Source organism: Lacerta agilis, chromosome 1, assembly GCF_009819535.1.
Source record: "Lacerta agilis isolate rLacAgi1 chromosome 1, rLacAgi1.pri, whole genome shotgun sequence".
Classification (NCBI taxonomy): domain Eukaryota; kingdom Metazoa; phylum Chordata; class Lepidosauria; order Squamata; family Lacertidae; genus Lacerta; species Lacerta agilis.
The window spans coordinates 108,017,742-108,041,313 of NC_046312.1; the positions used below are offsets into that span (position 1 = coordinate 108,017,742).

At 43.1% G+C, this 23,572-nt stretch overlaps 2 protein-coding genes across 4 annotated transcripts in view; both read left to right on the top strand.

Annotated features, from left to right (window-relative positions):
- The window catches only part of CERS6 (ceramide synthase 6), a 77,109-nt gene extending 71,067 nt beyond the window's left edge, over positions 1 to 6,042 (top strand). The window contains exons 9-11 of one of the 2 annotated variants that reach the window (XM_033166509.1): positions 3,619 to 3,775; positions 4,566 to 4,589; positions 5,709 to 6,042. In XM_033166509.1, the coding sequence (XP_033022400.1) occupies positions 3,619 to 3,775; positions 4,566 to 4,589; positions 5,709 to 5,861 (334 nt within the window). In that variant the 3' untranslated portion in view covers positions 5,862 to 6,042. The remainder of the gene's footprint in view (positions 1 to 3,618; positions 3,776 to 4,565; positions 4,590 to 5,708) is intronic. The other variant, XM_033166517.1, reaches the window with a different exon arrangement.
- An 8,531-nt stretch (positions 6,043 to 14,573) lies between these two features.
- Positions 14,574 to 23,572, top strand: part of NOSTRIN (nitric oxide synthase trafficking) — a 32,999-nt gene continuing 24,000 nt past the window's right edge. For both annotated transcript variants that reach the window (XM_033166530.1, XM_033166539.1), the window contains exons 1-2: positions 14,574 to 14,704; positions 21,136 to 21,221. In XM_033166530.1, the coding sequence (XP_033022421.1) occupies positions 14,678 to 14,704; positions 21,136 to 21,221 (113 nt within the window). In that variant the 5' untranslated portion in view covers positions 14,574 to 14,677. The remainder of the gene's footprint in view (positions 14,705 to 21,135; positions 21,222 to 23,572) is intronic.

Consider the following 23,572-nt stretch of genomic DNA (forward strand, 5'->3'; position numbering starts at 1 on the left):
GTCAAACAAGACAGATGCTGAAGAGAAGATTTATTTTGCTTTCAAATTATTTGGTGATGAAGGTTAGCCCGAGGGAGATACTTTGTGGCTGTTAAATGATTCTGAGAAAGTTTGGCACATCTTCAAGAACCAGCTTCTTTTGTGTCAAGGATAATTGTTACAAGGCAGAGACTAAGAACAAGATGTATCTCTATGCAAAGTGAATTTCACCACCTGTAAAATGGGGTGTTATTCTTCAAGTGCCATGAGAATAAATTATTGTTCACCTGCCATTTACAAAGTCTAAATCATCTATTCACTGCTAGGCCAAAGCTATGGAACTGTCTGATTCACATTTCCCAATTATCTCTGTGCTACATAGAATTTTGCCAGGAAATTGCTTTTAATCCCAAAGTCATGTGAAATGTTGAGAATGGTCAAGGGAACCAATCTTGTGCTTCCTGTTTGGCCAAAAAGGAAAAGTGTCTGAGCTATCAGAAAAGTGCACAGAGGGCTATTGATTGTTTTTTTTCAAAGGCAGTCCATATCACTTCTCATTTTAACATTTCCTTAATTTAGTACATGGAGTGACCTGGTTTAGTTTGCCTATTATGACAGAAAAGGAGAGGCAGTCCTAAATATTGGAACCAAGATGTCAACTGAGAGATGGGTTTGTTTCAGCTAGTTTTACTTTGGAAAAGGCCTCTCAATATACAGTGTTCCATTCATGTGAGATGGGTGCCTTGTGCCCCTTAGGTTTCTGGCAGGAGTCCATTGCTTTTTGCCCCAGGCAAGCCTGATGCCATATAGACAGTTGACGTTAACTTGCTAAACATGCCATCTAGCGGTTAAATTCAGTCTACTGCATCTGTAATTCAGCCAAGAGTCTTGTATATCAATAAATACCAATTTATTATGATATAAGCTTTCATGGAATTTTAAATCTAGTGGTCTTTAAGATGCCACAAAGCTCTCTGTTATATTTGCTGCAAAAGCCCAACCCTTGTAGAAAATGTATTAATTCAGTGAGCTATCATCCATATTAGTTTCCCCCCTCCCTTTAGTCAAGCTTACTAAATATTTATTGCAGAGCCTATGAGAGCCAGGTGTGTCTTTATCATTGAACATTGATGATTTATTACAAAAAATAAACATTTCATTTTATATAGTGTATTTAAATCTCCTTTAAAACTAAGTAATCAAATGCTTATAACAGTATTAGTAGCGTAGCCCAGGGTCATAACATGGATCAATTCATTATCACATGGATCAATCTAAGAGTCATGGGGTGTCAGCAGCACTAGCAATCTTTGTCTAACTACTGTTGTAAGAAAAAAAATCTGACCTTATTCCCTTATGGGGTACACAAGAGCCCTTGCAAAGTCCTTTGCAGGTTCTCCATCGGTCGGAGTAAAAAACAGAGGCGAACCAGAGAATAATTAGAAGCAAAGCAGCTAGTAAGATTGATCTTTATTGTTCTGTTGCAACATGGTCCCTTCCTCACACACAGGTGAGCAGGGAAGAAGAACCCCAAACCAAGGGCTGCCTGTCCTTAAGACATTTCAAAAAATCCCCCCTTGGAGTCCGCCCCACCCCCAGAAACCTCACACATACATCACAGAAGAGCTGCAGCCCAAAGCCCATCCTCCAGATGCATCACACCTACATCACACAAAAAGGCGTTATCTGATGCCTCTTCTCAGTAGCCTGGCCATTCCTTTGAGATGGTAATCTTCTTTAATTCCTGGGACAATTAAATCCCTCACCCCTCCTTCCTTGCAGAAACCCATTTGGTAAACATTTGGTCAGTTTCGAGAGTCAAAATGGTGTGAGGCCTGTGCCTCAGACATGTGGCCTTGTTTGCTTGGAACACTTATACATTTATATTATCTGTAATTTCTTACAACATTACCTAAACTAGTCTCTATTATGATTCAATCCACTGGAATAATAATCAAAAGCAACAAATCAGAGTGGTTAATTCATTAGTTAAGAATACAGGGGGGGGGGGGAGAGAAAGAAGAATGTAATATAAAACACACACATTTCATTAACCAGTTCACCAATATATGCATCTATGTATCTCCCGCCTCACAAAAAGTTGGACGATTATAAAACAATATGGTTGCTAGTAATCACTCATTTTTCTATTAGATAACTTGATATCAGTTGAGCCCTAGAATAGCTTGTACAATCTTCAACATGCTGGTGTTCTGTTAATAATCGATTAGTCCATTTGGGGATTCAAAGGGTCATAGATCATTCACACCAAAATGAGATTACGGGAACGGATCAGTACTACTTCAAATCACATGATATGCAAGTGTTGATGCAGGGCTTTTAATACGCAGGAACTAGTCTAATGGAAACAGTACTGGTAAGCATTTAGATGAATACATTAGTTCATCCAGATTGAATGTCCCAGGTTGATAGTTCAGAAGTGAAACAACGAATAAATAAGCAGAGATGGCTATGGTGAGTGTCTTGTTTGGGAGACTATCTTGGAAGCCTCACCTTGAGTTCCGTCATAGAAGAAAGGAGGCACATAAATAAAATACAATGGAAGTCACTGGGAAAGCAAAGCAATGTGTAGACTTGCCTCCCATGAAACAGGTTTTCTCAAACTTCAGGGCTCTTTTTGACCCATTGATGAGCTTATAAAGGTGTCATTGACACTCACCCAAATTCTTAGGAATGTAAATGAAATAAAGTCAATAAATAATATGTAACCAACACTTATCAGTGATTAGTAACCATTACTAGAAATCATAACATGTAAGGAAGTAAAACGAGTGAAAATTATAGCATTCTAATTAGATTTATGGCCTTTAACAAGCATATGAATAAGTCGGGTGGGGTTGTAGCTCAATAAAAACTTGAAGTTTTCCAGGTGACAGCTTCCTTTTATGTCTTTGTGGGAGGTGTTGGAATTATTACTTTGATGCTATAAAAATAATTGTTTAAAAAGTGAAGCTCTGCACCTGTATACCGTTTCTTTTAGCAACAAAACAGCGTGGTCTGAGAATACTGTTGTGTTGTGGAGGCACCTTATTAAATACAGAGGCTCCTCATTGGCAAAAGAAGTGCATGCCCTTTATTTCCTGAAACATACCGTATTTTCCGGCATATGACTGGCCGTATAAGACGACCCCCAACTTTTCCAGTTAAAATATAGAGTTTGAGATATACTCAACCGCAGATTCTCCACCCGGCGTATAAGACCCCCGACTTTCGAGAAGATTTTCCTGGATTAAAAAGTAGTCTTATACGCCAGAATATACAGTAGTTCCTAATTATCCCCCCCCCCAATGTCTCACAAACCTATTTTAAATCCCAGGCCCTTTTTGACTCCCTATTGACCTCTAGGTCTTTATTCACCTCATGCACAGTTCCACTGACCCCAGGAGGTCATTATCAACCACTTTGGGAAGCCATGATGCAGATGTATTGATTTTAAAGCATTCCAGAGCTTGTTCATATTGGAGATCATTGATAATGTGAATGGGCTCGCTTGAATGACCAGTTTTTGTGCTCTGTTATTACATTCACATTGACTCCAGTAGGGATGGGAAGCATTGTTGAGAAATGAACCATCTCTCTGTTGTTTTATATTGACTTGCCATTTTCTCTTTTCTCCAGGGTATTGAACACAACAATATTTGAACTGCCTGAAGTAGTTGGTGGCTTTCCTTCCTTGACGATCTTTATCACTTTACTTCTGGTACTTCAAGTTCTCCACTGTTTTTGGTCCTATCTAATAGTAAAGGCAGCCTATAAAGCAATTTTGAAAGGCAAGGTAAGGAAAAAAATAAATAACTGTATTGTGCTTTCTAGTGTGTAATCTTTTTCCGTAACACAAATCGGCTAGCACAGTTCCCTCAAGTCACTTGACTTTATCGATCCACGGCAAAAACTTGTCACTCCCTTCCAACAGACCCTTCAGGTCTTGAAACTGTATGTTTAATATTGACTGCCTGAGCATTCAGTTGAACTGAGCATGGGCTGCTCCATTGCAGCTGTTCCGCTTAGGCTTACCATGGTTCATCTATGGAACTTGTTTACTGTAACCAGAGAAACTGTTTGCTATACTTCTCAAGGCCACAAACACATGATATTGGCAGGAATTTGCATCTTCCACTTCAAACGTAAACTTGTCTGGAAGCTGCTATCAGTTCCAGTTCACTGGCAAACACATTTGTATGATCTATGCACTTGCGAACATGGGTTTGCTTGCTTCCATGCATTGCATTTTTTCTCAAGGGTTTCATAGGTACACCTTAAAGCTGCAATGTGCAAAGCAGCCCTGAGCTTTCGCCCTAGGGCTCTGGAATTCAGACCTCCCTCTGCAACCCCATAGTATTGCCGTGTAGTCTGTATAGACAGTGTTACTGTTAGGGTGCTACTGTGTCAAAAAATGTGGCTTCTATGGAGTTGAGCCTTCAGTGATTCTGGTAGTTCTCTTGTCTGTTCTCTCAGATCTGCATTTTGTTCTCTTCCGTCCTAGCAGAAGTCACTTGTTTAACACCAAACAATATGTGTCTTCTTTCTTAACCTTCTTAATTATTTTCTTTCTGCTGCCTTTGAAGGCTGGGAAGTGGAACCCTTTGCATGTAAGTTTCCCTGAGGGAAAATGAACACACATGCCACACAAACATTATTATTATTATTATTGCATTTTCGCTCCTTGTTTCTTCAGTGGTTGTCTCTCTGCACAGCCGCTCTGCTTAAAATGCACGCTTGTTGAGGGCTTCCAAGCCCAAAGGTATTGAGCATGTTCTCAGGAGTGAAAGAGAGAGACATGTATCAGTTTGTTTAAACGTGGGAAATGCACCTCCCTGCACTCTGCAACTGACTTCCTTTCTCTACCTCCTCACATCCTGCCTCCAAGACCAGAAGTGAGCTGGGCTGGCAGAAGAAAGGCTTGAACTGATAGAGTACAGGGAGATAAGATTGGGGGGGGGGTGATTTAGGTCCTCTCACCCATGTGCCCCTCCTTCAACGTTAAAACAACAAAACTTCACTTTACATGAGACAGGACAGACGCAGTTGTTCCCCACCATACTATTGTGTGCAACACTCAAAAGCAAACAGATGAAAAGCTTTAAGAGTAAAGGCTAGATGGAAGCTTGATAGTTTATTGTCAGGGATCTGCCCTCCGTGGCCAGGCAAGGTCGCGGTGGGTACAGGCAGCCCCGCCCACTCCTATCTAGTGATACGTCTCCCAGCGGTTCGTCTAGCACTTCCCCTGGGGAGGAGGAGTTATCCTCAGGCAGCCAGGTGGAACGTGGGCTCCAGGATGTTGCTCAGAGACCCAGCACCATCCGGCAGACCCGCTCTGAGGGGGAAACGCCACTTCCGCCGCCTGAGATGCGCAGAGGGGTCAAGAGACCGGGGAGGTGGCACTTTAGGGTGCCGAAATTCCTATGTTGGCGACGTAGCAGAAAGCAGGCAGTTTCGGATTCTTCGAGCGACTAGGCAGTCATGTTTTTAGGCAGCTCCACACTGTAAATAGTTTTACACAATAAAACTGTTAAAAGACAAGACAGACTTTGTCGTTATTCGTGAGCAACCCCCTTGTGGACCTGACAGTTATGTTTAACTTCGGATTTTGGGTGTGTGAACAAGGGGAGGGTTGGTTTAATTTCCGTTATGCAATAACCTCCAGTGTCTAACCTCCCCTTTCCCCCCTTTTTTCTCACCCGTTTTTTTTCGTTTGTTTGTTTTTGCAGTCGAAGGATGACCGAAGTGACATTGAGTCTAGTTCAGATGAAGAGCCCACCACAGCTCCTCATTCAAAGACCTCCCACAGCTCAGCCACCACTAATGGGACGAGCGGAACAAACGGGTATCTCACCGGGGGCAACTCCGCAGAGGAACACTAATCCCTGGATTAAACACGGATACACGAACAAGACGAACTGTTTGCTACTGGAAGTCAATCGGTTGTGAATGCTGGGTTTTGTTTTTCGTTTCGTTTTGTCTTTTCTTCCTTCCCTTATTCTTTTTGTTTCTCAACATCAGAGAAAAACAAAACACATGGAGTATTTAAAGCTTCTGATAGCGCACTGCTGTGTTTCCTGTTTGTGAATGACAGCGCCACACCATGTTCTTTATGTAGGCATGCTGTATGTATATAGATATATATACATGACCAGATGGGAGCAGTACTTTCTTCTGTAGGCTTTGATGGTTATTTATTTTAGATCTTATTTGGGGGTGACCTGTGGATGAAAGGGAGCAAGATTCTCTTTCAGACTTCACATCAGGGTCAGGGACTGCCAGGTTTTAAGGCACATTCCGTGCTTCGTTTCTCTAGCCCGGTATCTAGCGTTACAACAAAACTTTATAAAAGTTCCTCTTTAGTTCTAGGTTGGTTTTGTTTTAATTTGCTGTTTTTGTGCTGGAGGATGCTGACTTTAGAAATTCCCAATATAAACACAGTGGTCGCTCCCCTCACCCTAGAGAGGAGTTTTTAAATGGTGCATTCGTATTTCTAAATTGCCAGTAATGGGTCCATTCCATATGAAACCGTAGTTATTGTAAGATGGGATTTTAGCCGTCTTTTACAAAATTGGTGGCAAATTAGATCAGACCTCACTGTTTGTGCAAATGCCCAAACGATGTTTACATCAGGTAGGAAGAACTCAAGTCTTACAGATGAGTCCCGCCTTGCCGTTTTAACCTCCAGTTTGATTTTTAAAAAATTCTGGAGATGCCTTTTGTTAATTTTCAGAAGATGCTTACTTGAGTGCATAGTCATGTATACAAAAGTTGCACTTGATCATATTTAGAACCAGCATCAAGAAGAATAGAGGCAGAAAAGAATTGCTTGCTGGGAGTAAAATAGATACAAGACACTGGGGAGATATCTGCATGGTGCATTGGCAGCCTGTGTCTGGACTGTACCACTGCATACAGCAATTGGGGACTCAGTTGACTGAATACTTTTGCCATACAAATATATTCCATGTGTATAGTAACTAGAAGTCATGGGATAGGTTGAGGATGTTCTAGCTTAAAGCCGTTCTCCTGTCAATCAGGGAATTGTTTTATATGGAGGAGCATTAAATCGCGTGTGCCACCCCCTTTTGCACTGAAGTGGTACAGTCCAGACACAGTTATACTTCCTCGCATACTTTTGTGAAAATTAGGCCTTATTGCTCAGATGGGGAACCTGTGGCCCTCTGACTATTGTTGGACATCATCCCTGACCTTTGCCAGCTCTGGTTGGGGCTGATGGAGTCCAACAACATCTAGAGGTTTTCCATCCCTGTTCTACTGCCTGAGGTTTCTTTTAAGTGCCTGCTAGAAAGCTTTTGCCCACACTTAAAATAAACATTCGGCAGTTCATTCGGGATTCAATGAGGACACAGTCCATCAACCCTTGTAAGCAACCCTGCTTGGTATGAGGTTGTGTTCTTGGTAGATTGTATGGCTGGGTGGCTCTGGTTTTAAGGGAAGAGAGTGCCCTGGTTCTTCCCACATCCTCAACTTACTTGTGGGAGGACAGTTTACCTAATACTGGTCCTGTGCCACACCACAAAGAGAGTCCCCAAGGGAACTTTGATGGTTGTACGAGTCTCATAGCAGTCTTTTCTCTCTTTCTTAGCCCACAACACTTGCAACTATTGGCGCCATTGAGCGCAATCCAGGAACATGGAAAACTGATGGCTAGATGTACTCCAGTATGAATAAGCAACAAGCATCCAAGGCTCTACTTAATTACTAGAGAAATACAGCTGGCAGTAACTGTAAGCCTGTTGATTATCTGCTAAAGATTTACCTGTAGCTATTGATACGTTCTTAAAGGAAATCAGCAGGAATAACAAGAGTTAGATCCTCCCCCCCACTCTTCATCTCTCTGCAGTAGAGGTTTCCTTGTTTCCCATAAGATCGTTAGATAAAGCGACCTTCCTTTCACGTTATTTCTGTGCTTAGTAAAGCCAGTTTCGGCAAAGAGGACAACTTCTCTTTTCTGTGTGCCATTTTTGTTTTCTGTTGGTGTTGGGCACAGAGGTAACATGTATGCCAAAGAACTACATGCAGGGAAAGGTGGAAAGAAGCAAGAAGCAATTGCTTGGAATCGTAAGAGCCCTGTCTCCCATCAGAAATTATTTTGAGCCATAAATCCTTTTTGCACATCTCCTGCAACCGAATCACCCTTAACATTTGCTCAAGCCATACAGTATTTATTATACTCTGGCTTTATTCTGTACATGAGAGAATGGAAAGGTGGTGGTTCTTTACAGAGGAAAGGTTATTATTATTTTTATCACAATTCATGCGACCATTTTTGAAGCCAACCCAACAAAACATGTTTTGGGTTGATAGCTGTTCCCTGGTGGGTTGAGGTGTGCTGGATTGGTCCCGTGAATCTCGACGCAACAAGTTAGATTCCATATCTGTGTTATGTTCATTCATGTTGCGTGTGTTGATACTTCAGCCCATGAGAACCCAGTGGAAAAGTCAGTCTTTGCAAAATACCAAAAAAAAAAAAGTTATGTGACATGTGCCAACATGCAAAACACAAATTAAGGGCGCTTATAAAGTGAATGGAATAAAAGTAACTTGAGAGCTGAAGAACAGGAATTATATTAGAGTGGAGGGATATAAAACAATATCAGAACCACTATGGATATTGGAGATTAGTTGCCACTAGAGTCTCTCTTTCCATGCTGTTGTTTAAGAGTCATTGTGGGTTGGCACTTAAACTTTGTCTCATAACTAATAATCCGGTGCATCTCAGTTTTGAGTTCTCTATGCAGCATAGAACTTGAATAAAGAGAGTGCGTGGGCATTGGATGTGAAGCGCTGACATAATAAGGCAAAGTGGATGCATTAATAGTTTATATTCAGTTTTTTGGTTAATTTTACAACAAACACCGATTGGGAGGCTGGGACTTTCAAAATGCTCTATGGCGTTGCTTAGGCAGGAGTTTTGGACAGATGTTTGGTTTTCCCAGAATGTGGAGGCATTGAATGTAGAACTGACAGCTGCCATCATTAGCTTCTGTAAGCTCACACTGTTGCAGTGAAATGCACAGTAATCAGGTTAGGGGGAGGAAAGCTCCTGAACCTTGCCTCAGGCAACCAGAAAACTGTTACAAAGCACGCTGTGAAGTTATCTGGGTTACAAAATGGCTTCATTACAGCTCAATCTTAAAACACCAAGGATATAGGCGATTTGATGCTGTCGATGCAAGGAGGGCTTCCCCATTCACTTAAATGGATTGAAATGAGGGAGAATACGCTTTGTAGGCCCATAAGCTCAATGTTAGCCTCTCACTATGGTGTATGCCAAGTGCCACTGGATCCAGGCAAAAAGAAAACATGTAATCAATCACAGGAAGCCCTTCTAGAAACAAACTGGTATTCAGTTTCCTGGATTAGTATTATCAAAATTGTCTTGTGTAAACAAGCTCTTGTTAAGAAAGAAAAAAAAACTCTTTGGTTTGGTCTCTTTTAGCAGTAGAGTAAAAGATGCAGTGACCGAAATGAGTAGCGTAGCGACAAAAATGAAGAAAAAACTGTGTGGAAGTTAGTAGCCATTAGCTAGACTGAACTTTTTTATTAGCCAGCTCTTGGGGTAGTGAAGTAAGATCTATTGTTGTGTGCATTTACTCAGTTAAGTATTGGCATGGAACACACTTTTTTAAAAAAACGAAAACAAAAGGTGTGTTTTTATGTATATTTTTTAAGTGGGACAAATGAGTGAAGACCAGGTATCTTCAACATATATATCCACTTGAGGATGGAAGTGCGGGGTTTAATTTGCATTCTCCATCCCGACTGTAGAGTGCCAGGTTTAAAAAATGCCAAAAAGAAATATACATGTATCCTCGTTGCCATTTTTGAATTTGTTCAACACATGACTTCATTTCTTGGGCAGTTACTTTCCATTCTCCCACCCACCCACCCCTTTGTTGTATGTTTATATCCGAGGCCTGGTTCACAGAAGACCCAGCATGTAGGCCGCAAATCTGGCAGGATGCGGGTTCAGCCTGGGATTCACTCATGCTTTCACCCCTCTGCAGAACCTTGAATGTGATCTTGGGCCTGTGTGCATTATCTGTGCATCCTTTTTTGGGGGGCTGCACACTTCAGTGGGGCTTGCATAGATGCCGACATGTCTAAACCCTAGCTGATATTTAAGCTCCTATACCAAGAATTGGCAAGAGTGGTATCTGAGAGATGCGGCAGGACTACATTTCCCATCATCCCTGATGACTGGCCATGCTGGGCTGAAGGGAACAGGGAACATGCCAGCTATCCCTGCTGTATACAAGGGAGAGAAAGGAACATGATTCCCAAGCTCACCCCCCTGTACCCTGCCATTTCCATAGTCTATCTGCCAGTACCATCTGTGAACTAGCCCAGAGTTTGTTTATGGGGGAGATATTGCAGATGGGTTGCTAAACGAGAGCAAACGGTGTGCACAGAAATCTTAGCTTCCTTTAGGAAGCATTTGGACGGCACATTCTCCCCCTTTCCTGCTGTCATTCAGCGAAGCTGGTTTCTTCCTTAACAGCTGCCATGTGAAGGTTGCTGTTGTAACTTGCAAGGAACTAATGAGCATATAAACCCCGAAAGCTTAGATTTGGGACTGTAGGGAAAGAAGGGGGTAATCGCCAATCTTCACACATAATCAAAAAAGTGACAATATCAAGCCATGGAGTGATCATGGTGGTTCTTTTATCAATTAATGCACCTTTCCTTTCAAGTCATTCTGCTACTGGAACGGAGCGTGTTGCAACAAACAATAAAATTATTGTGTGTGCCTGCGTGTGTGTGTGTGCATAGGTGTGAGCGTGCTGTATTTTGCAATAAACTATGGGCAGATAGTTGTGTAACCCAATGCCAGCTTGTTTTGAATGTCTTTACATTATACATATGAAGGCATAGGTTACACGGTATTCTGGTGGTTCAGGTCGACCTTCTTCTTCTGCCATTCCCTTTTGCAGTGTATGGTAGAGGGTTCTGAATATAGGGCTATTGAAGTCCATATTTCTCATCTCCCCAAACTCATACACCATTAATTTCGGCTTTCTGTAGTTCCCACAAATGAGAAGAAGATGGGATTTCTTTATTTGCTCCCTCCTCCCAATTGTTTTATATTTATTTTTATTTAAAGGCTGCCTGGTGTTATATTTCCTCCTGTATTCATTACTGAATCCTCTTGTCAAATAATAAAATTACAACAGTTCTGTGTAGCCACTGTGAGAATGACCAAAATACTCGAAACCCGCAGTGTTTAATAAATGGAGTTGCCTTGAAATCACAAATCAAAACTTCGAAAATATTCTGATTGCACTTAGGCATGACTTGAGTGCTATTTGGTTTGTTTGGATTCTACTGGGACGTTGCTAAAACTGCCCATATTTTTTAGCTTCTCCTTTTAAAAAATAGTTGTATTTATTTGTTTATTTATTGAAAAGTTACTTAGCACATTTTTTCCTTACAAGGGAGTTCCAGTTGTAATGACAGAGAAACTGAAGCAACTGATCTGCTTGTATAAAGTTATACACTTAGGAAATAGCCTCCACATACTTAAATGGAGGGCAGGCGGGGGTACGTGTATTTTGATAGTATTTATTTTGGCCTTAATTTTAGCCTAGGGCTTTAGTGATGTGTAGGTTGACTAGGACCACTGGTAATGAGAATCATCTCAAAGGAGAACGGTACACGCTGGTTTGATACACAAGAGGGTGTTTTTCTATCTCCCTGCAAATTTCTAAATACTGAAAATAGTAGCCACATTTGTGTGCTCTGCATGGTGGTTACCTTCAGCAGGTCAGGTCAGGACAAAATGGTGCAATTTTCCACCTGTGTTTTCAAGACAATCCAACCGTTTGAGGAACTCTTTGAACTATAACTTACTGGTATCTTTCACTGTCAGAAATACAGCACTGTGTTTTAGCCTTGGATTTTGCTTCTGGGTTTCTCCCCCCCCCCCCCTTTTAAATATGAAAAATTAACATTCTTCCTGGAATATTTGGATCCAATCAATATTGTGAATTTTGATTTGAAAACACTTTCATAATAAACACTAAAGTATTAGGCCTCTTTACTTGCCTTCTTTGCAGTGTGTGTCCATCGCCTTATACTACCGTATTTTTCGCTCCATAAGACACACTTTTTTCCTCCTAAAAAGTAAGGGGAAATATCTGTGCGTCTTATGGAACGAATGGTGGTCCCTGGAGCTGAATTGCCCAGGGGCCAAAAGAGGATCATGCTTTTTATTTTACAAAGAGAAAAGGGGGTGTTGAAAGGACCCCGCTCAGCAGCTGATCAGCAAGAGATCAGGAGAGAGATAAGAGTCCCCAGCTCCCTTTCAGCCCCGCCCTCCTTTGTTGAATGTGCTGCAGAGGAAGGTTGTTTGTTTCCCCAGCAACATGTGACTAGCTGATTAGATTATCTGTCTGGAAACTGTAGAAAAGGCTCCCTTTCCTTAAACTGCAGAAATGTGAGTTTAACCCCATAAAAATGGGGCTTTTCCTCTTTGCTTTCCCCCCTTTGCAAAAGGAGCTTTGCTTTTCCTCCTTTGCAAAAAAAACCCCTGCAAAACCTTTAGCTGATCCTCAAAAAAACAGGGTTTTTCCCTTTGCAAAAAAGCTGCAAAACTTTTAGCTGATCCTCAAAAAACCAAGGGCTTTTAGAGGAGGAAAACCAGAAAAAAACATTTTTTTTCTTGTTTCCTCCTATAAAAACGAGGTGCGCCCTATGGTCCGGTGCGCCTTATGGCGCGAAAATACGGTATATGTCTGTTTACATCTCGCCCTTGTCTGATGGGAAGTTGCTCTCTGGCATCTAAGGCCAAAACCTTTCACATCACCAGCTTCCTGAGACCCTGGAGATGCCAGGCACTGAACCTGGAACAGCTGCTCCCTGCCTCTTTCACTTGTCATCCATGGTTGTCACCTGGTAAGAACAGGGTGGCGGCGGCGGCGGCTGCTGCTGCCGCCACTTCCCGCTCCTCTCTGACCTCCTTTTTTCTCCCCCACTGCCTTCAGTGCACCAGGGCATCTTCAGGTCATGGTGGTGGAGGCGGGAGCAGTGGCAGGCACAGTGGCAGACACTCTTCCCCTTAAATCCATCCGTAGCTGGAACTTGTGTGATTCTTGCACCCATTCTGCAGAAAGGTGAAATTGATCTTTTGTTTTGGCAGGGTGAGAAGCTTTGGAGCTGGAGGGAGAGACTTGGACCTAATGTTCAAGAAACAAGAGAGCAAGCAAAAAAAAAAAAAAGTTGATAGCACCCTTCTGTCAACACACTTAGTGAGCCCCCCCCCCCCAAAAAAAATCCATTCCCTTTGATCCACACTACAGGTGTACAAGGTAGTTCAGCCTGAGATATGCAGCTGGCCCAAGGTCACTTAGTGAGTTTCTGTTCACAGGAGCGTCCTACTCTTGTGTAGGACCCTGGCAGAGACACATGCCCGGCTGGCATGTTCTCTCCCTCCTGGTCGGTCGTTGGGGAGCTTCAAAGGCTTTTGCTGCCCAAACATCACAGCGACTGATACCAAGAAGCATCAGCACACTTGGGGATCTGCAGAGTCTTCACAGCATGCATAGCAGACCTCAGCAACTCAGCATTTTGGCTAATCTACTTTATTTACATATTAACACACACGGAGTACTGCAACATGGCTCCCTCACTCTCTAGCATCAGACAGCAAAGAGGAGAGAACAAAGGACAATAGTCCCACTTCACGGAACCCAGTAACACAAACATCCTGTCTCCGTCACTTCCCACTTTGTGGAATGAAAACATATACCGTCATGTGATAGATAACGATCCCATGACTGCAGACACAGGGAATGAATCTCCAACAGTTTCATGGCTGGGAATTTGAACCCAGTCTCACCAGCCCTAGCCTATAACAGCACCACGCCGGAGCCCTTTATGAACACCACAACTGTGTCCCATTAGTGCAGTCATAGGGTTGCCACATTTCTATAAGTAAAATTCAGCACACAAAATTTGTTAAGCTTTTTTGGGGAAATGAAACACAAAGTTGTTGGGCTTTTGTTAGGCAATCAATCTCAAAATCCCATTTCCTAAAACTTTCTCCCAGCCGCTATTTTCACATGGAAATTCCAGATGTATGGCAACCCTAACTATGTGGTACAGATGACCAGTCAAACCCAAGTAGCAAAACATTTGCTAAAAGTTAAGCCTGGTTTATTATTAATGAATTCATAAAGAATTTCAAAACATTTTGTAAATGCATTAACAGAAAAACAAGGCAAGGGGCAATAACAGTTGGTCACCTTGCTATATACCAGGGGTGGCCAACTCCCAAAACACTGACATCTCACAGAGTTAAAAACTGCCAGTGATCTACCCCCTTTTGGGGGGTTCAGGTTGTTGAGCTTTTTTTAAGGAGGAGGAAGGCCCATTTTTAAGGGGTTCAGGTCTAAAATGTTGAGCTTTTGGGGGGGAGCCAGTGATCTACCACAGACGTCCAGTGATCTACCTGTTGGACGTGCCTGCTATATACGATTGTTTGAGGGGCTCTGGATCTTGTTTGAATTACCAGGAAGTGGCTGGGATGAAATCAGCTGCAGGGTTAGTCCCTTAATTAGCTGCTTGGCTGACACACCGGCTTGATTGCCATGGAACTTCCAGCCTCCTAGAATTCCAAGCGGACAAGTTAGGGCAGAGGCAGAAATACGAGAGCAGAATCCGGCAGTTCAGAATGAAGAACCCACTGGAAGGCTGCACAGTGAGTAACCTCTTATTCCATTCATAGCCCCCCGCCTCTCTCTCAGCTTAGTATATGTGGGGTTTGGGGGCCACAATGAACTCATCATTCACAGCCACTGAAGAATACCTGGCTGGTGGTCTACATCAGAGAGAGGGAGTGATTTTTCTGCAGGCTTGGTGTCTGCCTGCCCTTGAGCTGTGACATTGATCTTCCAAAGTGCTTTGCTGGCAATGCAACACGCATACACCCCAATGGCTTCTTCAAGATTCCTCTTCCCAGCCTCGCAGATGTGGTACCGGCTTTCTGGACAGAGGCCTAGCAAAGCTCGAAGAGTAGCCAAGGATGCTAGACTGACCTAACTGAGTTTCGAGGGTGGCAGGGGTCTCGTCGTATCCTGGTCAGAAACTGGAAGGCAGAGAAAGCTGCTGGGTGGAGTTAAGTTGCTGTTTCTGCTATTTTGCAGCAGGGCAGTTTTATATATTTGTTGTTGCATTCCCACCCTGCCCTGGGAGTGGATTGTGGGCATGTGCTGTTGCCAGAGCCACAAGTACCCCACTCCTGCACACCGCTTGCAAAGCTAGGCAGCTTGTCATTTTCAAAGGACCAGATTTGGCCCCAAGGCCTCCTGTTGCTGATTATCTCTACTCAAATGTTAGTCTTAAGTGATGCCTGATCATTTGAATGGTTTCCTTGAGTTCGGTTCGGAAGCTGTAACGTGGATTGGAACAGAGAAGCAGGCCAAGTGACACACACTTCCCTGGAGCAAGTTTAAATCCTCCTTTGGTTGTGAATCTTACTGGGTTACCTTGAGCCAGTCATTACTTTGCAGTGCTGATGTGAGAATAAAATGGGGAGTTTTCTTAGAGGAAAAGCCAATCTGAGGGCAAAGGTGGATAAATATGCAACAGAAAACCATGGGGAGAACTTAAAAGAGGTGTATATCCAAAGATGGATGTGAGAAGCTGAGAAAGAATAATAATAGAATTGTTGAGTAGGAAGGGACCCCAAGGGCCATCTAGCCCAACCCCCCTGCAATGCAGGAGTCTTTTTGTTTTTTTTTTTTTTATAAGATTTTTATTATTTTCCAATAAAACAAGAGAAACACATAACATAACATAAACACCAACATTAACACAATAAAAAACACATTACATAAATACAATCGACAAAGAAAACAATTAAAACAAAACCAAAACCAATACATACCTAAACTGGAACACCAATCTATCTCTTTCTACTTAACAAAATCTAGTTTCTGATCTTCTAAAGGGACCTCCCCCGCTTTCCCTCCTCTGCCTTCAATACTAATATACTTTGGTAACATCCATTTTTAACATTACAATTCATTATCCAACCTTTTATAATATCATAAAAACTTAACATCTTATAGTATCATGAAATAATTCTTAAATCAATCTTATACTTCTTTTCACTTGAGCTGCTGCTATTAATCAGTTACATATCTCTTCACTAATTCAAAATTCCCAAAATCGTAACATCAAAATCTTAAAACTTAACATCAAAATCCTAAAATCTTAACACACTATCTTCAGGGTACCATAAATCCATCCTAATTCAATTTTTATCATTTTCACCCTATTCCCCTTCTCACCATTTTTCTGCTCTCTCCCATGCCCCCCCACCATTCATCTTTACATTTCCCTCTATTGTCCTTGTTCAGTATCATCTTAAAATTTATAAATCTCCTCCTTGGGCGCCTCAAGAGGCACCAGCTCTCCTCTCCCAGCAACTCCATTTCGCAATTTTGGTTTCCTTCCACTTGTGTCTTCAAAAATCTTCTCAGCTTCATCTCTGGACTCCCACTCCAGAGACTGAATCTCGTAGCTCCAGTCAAAACATCAGCCCTGTGTTTCTCACTACACCAGGGCCGTCCATTTACCTGGGGTTGCTGAATCAATTCGTCCCATTTCTCCAGCACCTCCCCCAATTCCCTGGAGAAGTCTACTTCCAAATTATCAAAATTTTCCCAGATCTGGCTGGTCTCTCCTGCTCCACAACAAATTTCTTTGAAATTACGTCCTAACCAGTCCATTTTCCGATTCACAAACTCCAATTGCAGAAGGATTGTTCTTTGTTCCTGGGTAATACCCGGATCTAGAATCAGTTTAAAAGCGAAAGCAAGCATGGTTGGAGAAAACAAAGGGTGTCAAATGTCAGTAATTTTCCATCTTGCGTATTAGTTTTCCAGCGCCATTTTCCCTGAGACAGGGTGCCAAAATTAATTCCAAAAGCCACAGAAGAGATATTTCCAAAATCTTCAATCCCTCAAATTGGGATTTAATCCATTTTCTCTGTCAAAGTGCTTCGTAGCAACATTGTGTCTAGTGATGCAGCTGCAGCCGCTTGAAGCTTAATTACCTCCTCTGCACAACAAAGGAGAGGGACGGGCTTCCTTTTAACATCCCTCCCGGTTGCCAATTATTCAAATGTAAATCCAATTAGTCCCACACTTACAGCAGCCGGGGTTCTTCTTTTTTCTTTGAAGTTAGCAGGAAAAGCTTGGTGCTCAGGTCTGGCAGAATTGCTGCTTTGATCTCCCGGGGGGGTGCATCCGCCTCTCCAGTCCCGTGTCGGTAGCTCCGCTCGCTTGATTTTCCCCCCTTACGAGGGTCAATCAAGAGCAGAGACGGCACGTCTGGGACCCACGAGGCCGCGGTCCACGGGACGCTCTTCCCGTGGCTTTAAGGGGCCCTTGGCGCAGACAAGGAGACCCCTAAAACCCCCCGGGGACTGGAACTGACTCAGCTCCACTCCGCCATTATCCGGCACCAAACCGGAAGCCCAATGCAGGAGTCTTTTTGCCTAACATGGGGCTCGAACCTACGACCCTGAGAATCGGAGGCCCTATGCTCCATCAACGTGAGTTATCAAAAATAAGGACATAAATAAGTCACATGAAATTGTCTCCTCTGAACCATCTATGGAGACACAGGGATATAGACAAGATATATAACTGTAAGTTCAGGGCTGCAATCGTAAACACACTTTCTTGGGAGTGAGCCCCACTGGAACGCAATGGGATCTGCTTCTGACTAAACAGAAGATTGAGGGGAGGAAAACAGTGCAGAGAGGATGGTTTTGATCAGGAACACAGCATGCAATTAAAGAGAGGAGCAGTGGCATAGTGTGGGTTGCTTGAGCCCGGGGCCATGCTGAGGGGGTGCGTGCGAAGGAGGGAAACAGATGGAGTATGCATGCACATTCAACTGCCCAATGGCATCCACATCACCTGGGAGATCTCAGCCGCAGCACTAAGAAGAGTTGATCCGTTGTCTGGAGCCCAGGAATGGACGCTCTATTGAGGCAGCACTGGGTGTTGAAATTTGGCACTCTTAACAATTTTGCACCTGGGGCAACTGCCCCCGGTGCCCCTCATTCTACACCACTGGAGAGGAGCACAGTTCCCCACTGCAGCCAGTCCCGCCCCCAAGACCCGCACTTCTGTACAGCTGCGTTCAAATACAAACCAGCAAACCGCACACCAACCTAGGGATAATGTTCACGTGGCCGCTGGATGCCTTGCGCATGTTGATCCATCAACATCTACCAAGGATTCGAGCAAGCATTTTGTTTCCTTTGCCTCTGTTAAGAGATGGCAGGACCGCTTGCAGTTCCAGGCTTGCTGTGCATCCATTATGTGTGCGTGCGCGGGGGGAATTGCTCCAAGTGCTGTTGTTTTGTTGTTTTGTACAGCTGAGCTTCGTCAGTGAGTGCCGATGCCTTGCAAAGATTTAACATCCGATATAAAATATTAATATGGCTGCTGCTTCTAGCAAGCTGCATCTTGCACAGCAGGAGAACTGGGAGCGAGCCAGCAGAAGTTTCTGCTGCAAAATCTGCTTCTTTGGATTTGACATAATTTTATATATATATATATAAAAACTCTAAGAAAGAGCAAAGTTACCATAATGCCTAGGAAATAAATCGCTGGGTAAACATTCCTTGTAGGCTATTACCAGCATGACAATTATAACTAATGAAAGCAATAATAATATTTTATAGCAGCTGTTAGCTCTGTCTTTGGTCACTTTGGGAGGAAAGGCATGATGATGATGATGATGATTTTTTATTTGTACCCTGGCCGGAGCCAGGCTCAGAGGGCTAACATCATATAAATAATACAATATGCATAAAAACAAGCAATCAGTCGATTAAAATGCCCCCCCAAAATAAATTCAAATAAATTAAAGTTAAAACTGGACAAATGACAATCCTCAGGTTAAATACAGTATTTCTCATAGCGGTACTAAAATTAATATAGGGTAGTGGTCAACAGACTCTATGCACTGGCACAGTGGTTCTCAAAGGGTGTGGCAGGATAGGATGGCAAGTGTAGCAGGAAGATTCAAGGTCAATCAAAGAAATATTTAAACATTTCATTATGACATGGTATGGTTGTTGGGGGGTATTGGTCATCCGTTTTCAGAAAACTGTCTTTGTGAGTTTCTGCATGTAAGATGAGCCCAAGGCGATTCTCCGGGACCCTCGTAAGTGTCCCTATTTTCCAGGGACAGTCCCAGATATACAGAAGCCATCTCAGTTTCTGATTTGATCCCAGAACGCCCTGTTTTTCTTTAGGACGTCCCTATTTTCATTGGGGGTGGGGGGTGGGAGGCGGTATGCAGTTTTGCGAACCCCGAGCCAAGGAAATACAACCTTTAGAAGACATCTGAAGGCAGCTCTGTAGAAGGAAGTTCTTAAATGTTTTATTATTATTATTTATATGTTGGATTCCGCCTAGAGTGGCTGTGACAACCCAGTAAGATGGGCAGGGTTTATTATTATTATTATTATTATTATTATTATTATTATTATTATTATTATTGTTTATTATTGATGTCCCTATTTTCATTGGAGAAATGTTGGAAGGTATGTTCCCCCCACCACTCCTCTCGCTATGCACATGCCCTTTGTCATCCCCACATCTGCTGAGGAGGCTTGTCGAGGGGGAACCCAGAACACATTTAGCGGGAATGCCAGGACTGCAGGAGGGAAATGGTTCTGTCATGCTAGGAAAAATCCTCGCACTGCCAGAATGTTCACCTTAGCACTATGTTGAATGAAACCAGTGAAATAGCATAATGAAATAGCAGGCTATATGCAGTAGTGGTTGTGAATGTTGAACACTACTGGTATAATGAATGGGTCTGTGCTGAATTGTCATAGAGCATGCTTTTCACAAAGGGCTATGTCAGGAGGTGCAGTGCTTCCCTCGAACAAAAAAAAAAGCCTTTTCTTGTGAAATCCTGATCCCTTCCTCCCCGCAGCTCCTCCACCCTTTGCAAAACACCTGCAGTTGAGGCAGAGAGCATCTCCGGCCACATTTTTGTGGACAGCCTCCTTTTTAAAAATGTTCGGTGAAACTATATTAAAGGAGGCGATCCATAGCAGCATTGGGAGAGTGACCTTCCACTTCTGGCTTGCCAAGAGAAAGGGGAGCATTGCGTTGCAGAGGAGCTTCTTCAAAATAGTGACTTGCCTAATCACAAACTGGACATTGGCTTGCAGAGAGATCTGAATGAGCAAGCTGGCATTCCCAAGAATGCTTTGTGCAAGTGAGGAAACCTAGCACACCAAATAGGCAGCTGCTTTCTACTGGGCCATGGGTCCTTCTATCTCAAGATTGACAACATAGGAGCTTTCAAGGCTTCCAGCAGATGTCCTTTCTAGTCCTACCTGGAAATGCCAGGGACTGTCTCTGGAATCTTCTGGATGCAAAGCTAAGACTGAGCTACAGCCCCATCCACCCTCCAGACACTGGCCTTTCCCCAAATTGGCAGGGGAAAGGAGAGTAGCACAGGTTATCTCCATTATTTCTTTTTCAGTCCTGCGAGTGCATTATAATGGAAACACTTCCATATGGGCTTTGATCTGGCACAATGTTTGCATGGGATGATGGAATTGGGAATGGAAAACAAAATGAACCCTGAGAACTGTTTTATTTAAGCCGTGTGAGATCTCTCAATGCCAGACAGGGTGTGTAGATGTGTGGGTGCTACAGAAACTGTTGATTTTGTAAAGGTCTCCTCCCTGCGTGTGGATATAATTTCTGTTGGGTGGAGATTTTGGCTAGATTTCAGGGAGAAGTTGCAATCCATCCTCCGGGAACTTCTACCTGTTTTTTTTAGTAATGGTAATAGTAATAGTAATAATAATAATAATACAGGAGTATCTAAGGATCTTGCACATTATCATCAGCTGGTTTTCTGGCTAAAAAGTATGCAATCACTTTGCACGCCCCATTCAGTGATGGAAAATAAAAGGCAAACCTTTGCTACTGCGAATACTCATTCTCTTCCCACACAAGCAGCACACCTGCTTCCTACTCTCTTTTCTTTTCCTGTGGCAGGCAGAACAAGTGCAGACCTGAAATGTTGCCCAAACCTTAGGCTAAAGCCTGTAAACAAGTCTGTGTCTTGTGTTTTCAGTATGACAGGGCATATCAAGATCTGAAAAGATTTTCCAAAAATGGAGATAATTTCTGCAAGCAACTCATGTCTATTCTTCAGCAGAGGTATGTACGTGTTCCCTCAACCTGGTGGACTTCAATCTCCCTTGTTTGCTCAGATGGCAAATTATTTTCTCCAAATGGTATGTGTGTGCTGGTGGAGGGAGCGGGGAGAGAGTTATTGTTCTCCGGAACAGACTTCTATAATGCAAGGCTGCTTATCATTTCCTCCCTGCATGTTTGAACAGTTTCTATAAGGCTTGGTCTGATGCCACTTGAAATATAACTTGCTCATCCAGTAATTACTAGGGTAGCTGCTGGAATGTGAAAAAGGGGAGTGGATAAAAGGTCTAATAGCAAGGACCAGCTTCAAGGTAGCATATACAGTACGTGGATTTTCTTCCTTTGGCTGACGATGAGCTGATTTGGATGTAACCCTAAACCGTAGTTTTTGCATGATTGAGACAAGTAGTCTAGGGGAACCTTGGGTTTATGTGCCTCCTCCTTCAGGACAGCCACACAGATGAATTTGAAAGCTTTGCCCCTTTTTGGTTAAGCACAGGTTGCTATGTCATCTGAACCAGGTGAACTGTGGGTAACCATAACTATAGTTAACCATAACATGCCAACGTGAAGCCATGGTATGTTTCAACAAACCACTGTTAATATTAACAGGAGTTTAGCATGCTGTCCAAACCCTAAACTGTGGTTAATCTAAAACAGAAGTAGAAGCTGCTGATCCCCTTGCAAGCTACACCAGTGAGAAGTGGGGGGTGAGGAGTTTGCAAGCCCAAAGCTCGCTGCAGCTCATCCCCATGACACGAAACCATAGTTTAATGTTAGGTGTGAACTTTTTGCCTTGACCTAAAGCAGGCAAGCCTTTATAGATTGTGCAGAGTCCAATTTTACCCTGGATTCCCTTGAATGCAGCAAATACGGTTATTTAAAAAAAAAAAAAAGACTTGTGCTTCTGGAGCAACACTGGCTTTTGCCTCCCACAAGAGTCCTGACTAACCCAAAATAAAAGCAACAAGCATGGCTGGGAAGGGGGAAGAGGCAAGAGTAGGGAATGGGGATGGTAATACTTTGCTCCTGCTGACACCCGAAGTGTTGGAGAAGCACCCTTGAAAAAGGGTGGTGTGGAGCAGTCTACTGGATGATCCCAAATAACTTAAATGCAGTGCAGACTGAGAGGTGCCCTGTTATAGGAAAGAGTCCCTCATATGGACTTTAGCTCTTAACGCAGAAGGTAATTCATTGATGACAGGGCTGGGTGGACAGGACATTAAATGTTAATTAACTCAGGTATTGGGCCATTGCATCTTAAAAAGCAGAGACATCACTTTGCCAAAAAAGGTCCGTATAGTTAAAGCTATGGTTTTCCCAGTAGTAATGTATGGAAGACTGATCTCCGAAGAATTGATGCTTTTGAATTATGGTGCTGGAGGAGACTCTTGAGAGTCCCATGGACTGCAAAAAGATCAAACTTATCCATCCTTAAAGAAATCAGCCCTGAGTGCTCACTGGAAGGGCAGATCCTGAAGTTGAGGCTCCAGTACTTTGTCCACCTCATGAGAAGAGAAGACTCCCTGGAAAAGACCCTGATGTTGGGAAAGATGGAGGGCACAAGGAGAAGGGGACAACAGAGGATGAGATGGTTGGACAGTGTTCTCGAAGCGACTGGCATGAGTTTGGCCAAACTGCGGAAGGCAGTGGAGGACAGGGGTGCCTGGCGTGCTCTGGTCCATGGGGTCACGAAGAGTCGGACAAGACTGAACGACTGAACAACAACTGGGCCATTGCACACATATCAACACACGTTTCCTGACACCTTGTGGCAGAATGTCCCCCAAGGTCTCTGAGCAGTTAGAACTCATGGCCGTGTGATTGGGATGTTCTTTATGCAGAAAGGGGAAGGCGTTTCACAGGAAAATATAAATGGAGGCTTCATCCAGTTACTGTGAAAAGGAGTTTGCTGGAGGTTACCATACTGTCACTGCCCTATGACCAGGTCATCCTTAAATAGAGCTATCTGTTTGCATTTGATAAGGAAGAAGTTCCAGGGATTCATTAGGCTTGCGCTTACCCAGTCCATTATGCACATTGGTTAACCTGGAGAAAATCACCTGCACGGCAACTACAGTGGAGAGGATATTTGGCGGGAACCACTAGACCTACTTGGCTTGAACAACAGCAGCTTCCTCTGATGCCTTTCTGGAGTTTCCCATTCATTGAAATGTTCAGTTTGTGATCTATGTGTCTGCCTGCAGTTCTGACACACATTTGATTATGTAAACCTAATCAGAGGACTCAGCTGCATTGGCAAAGAAAAAATGCATTTGCTTTACATGCATTCTAACACTGTGACACCAGATCGCGCTATGGAGTTCCATTTTTGCTAACACGATTTCTCATAC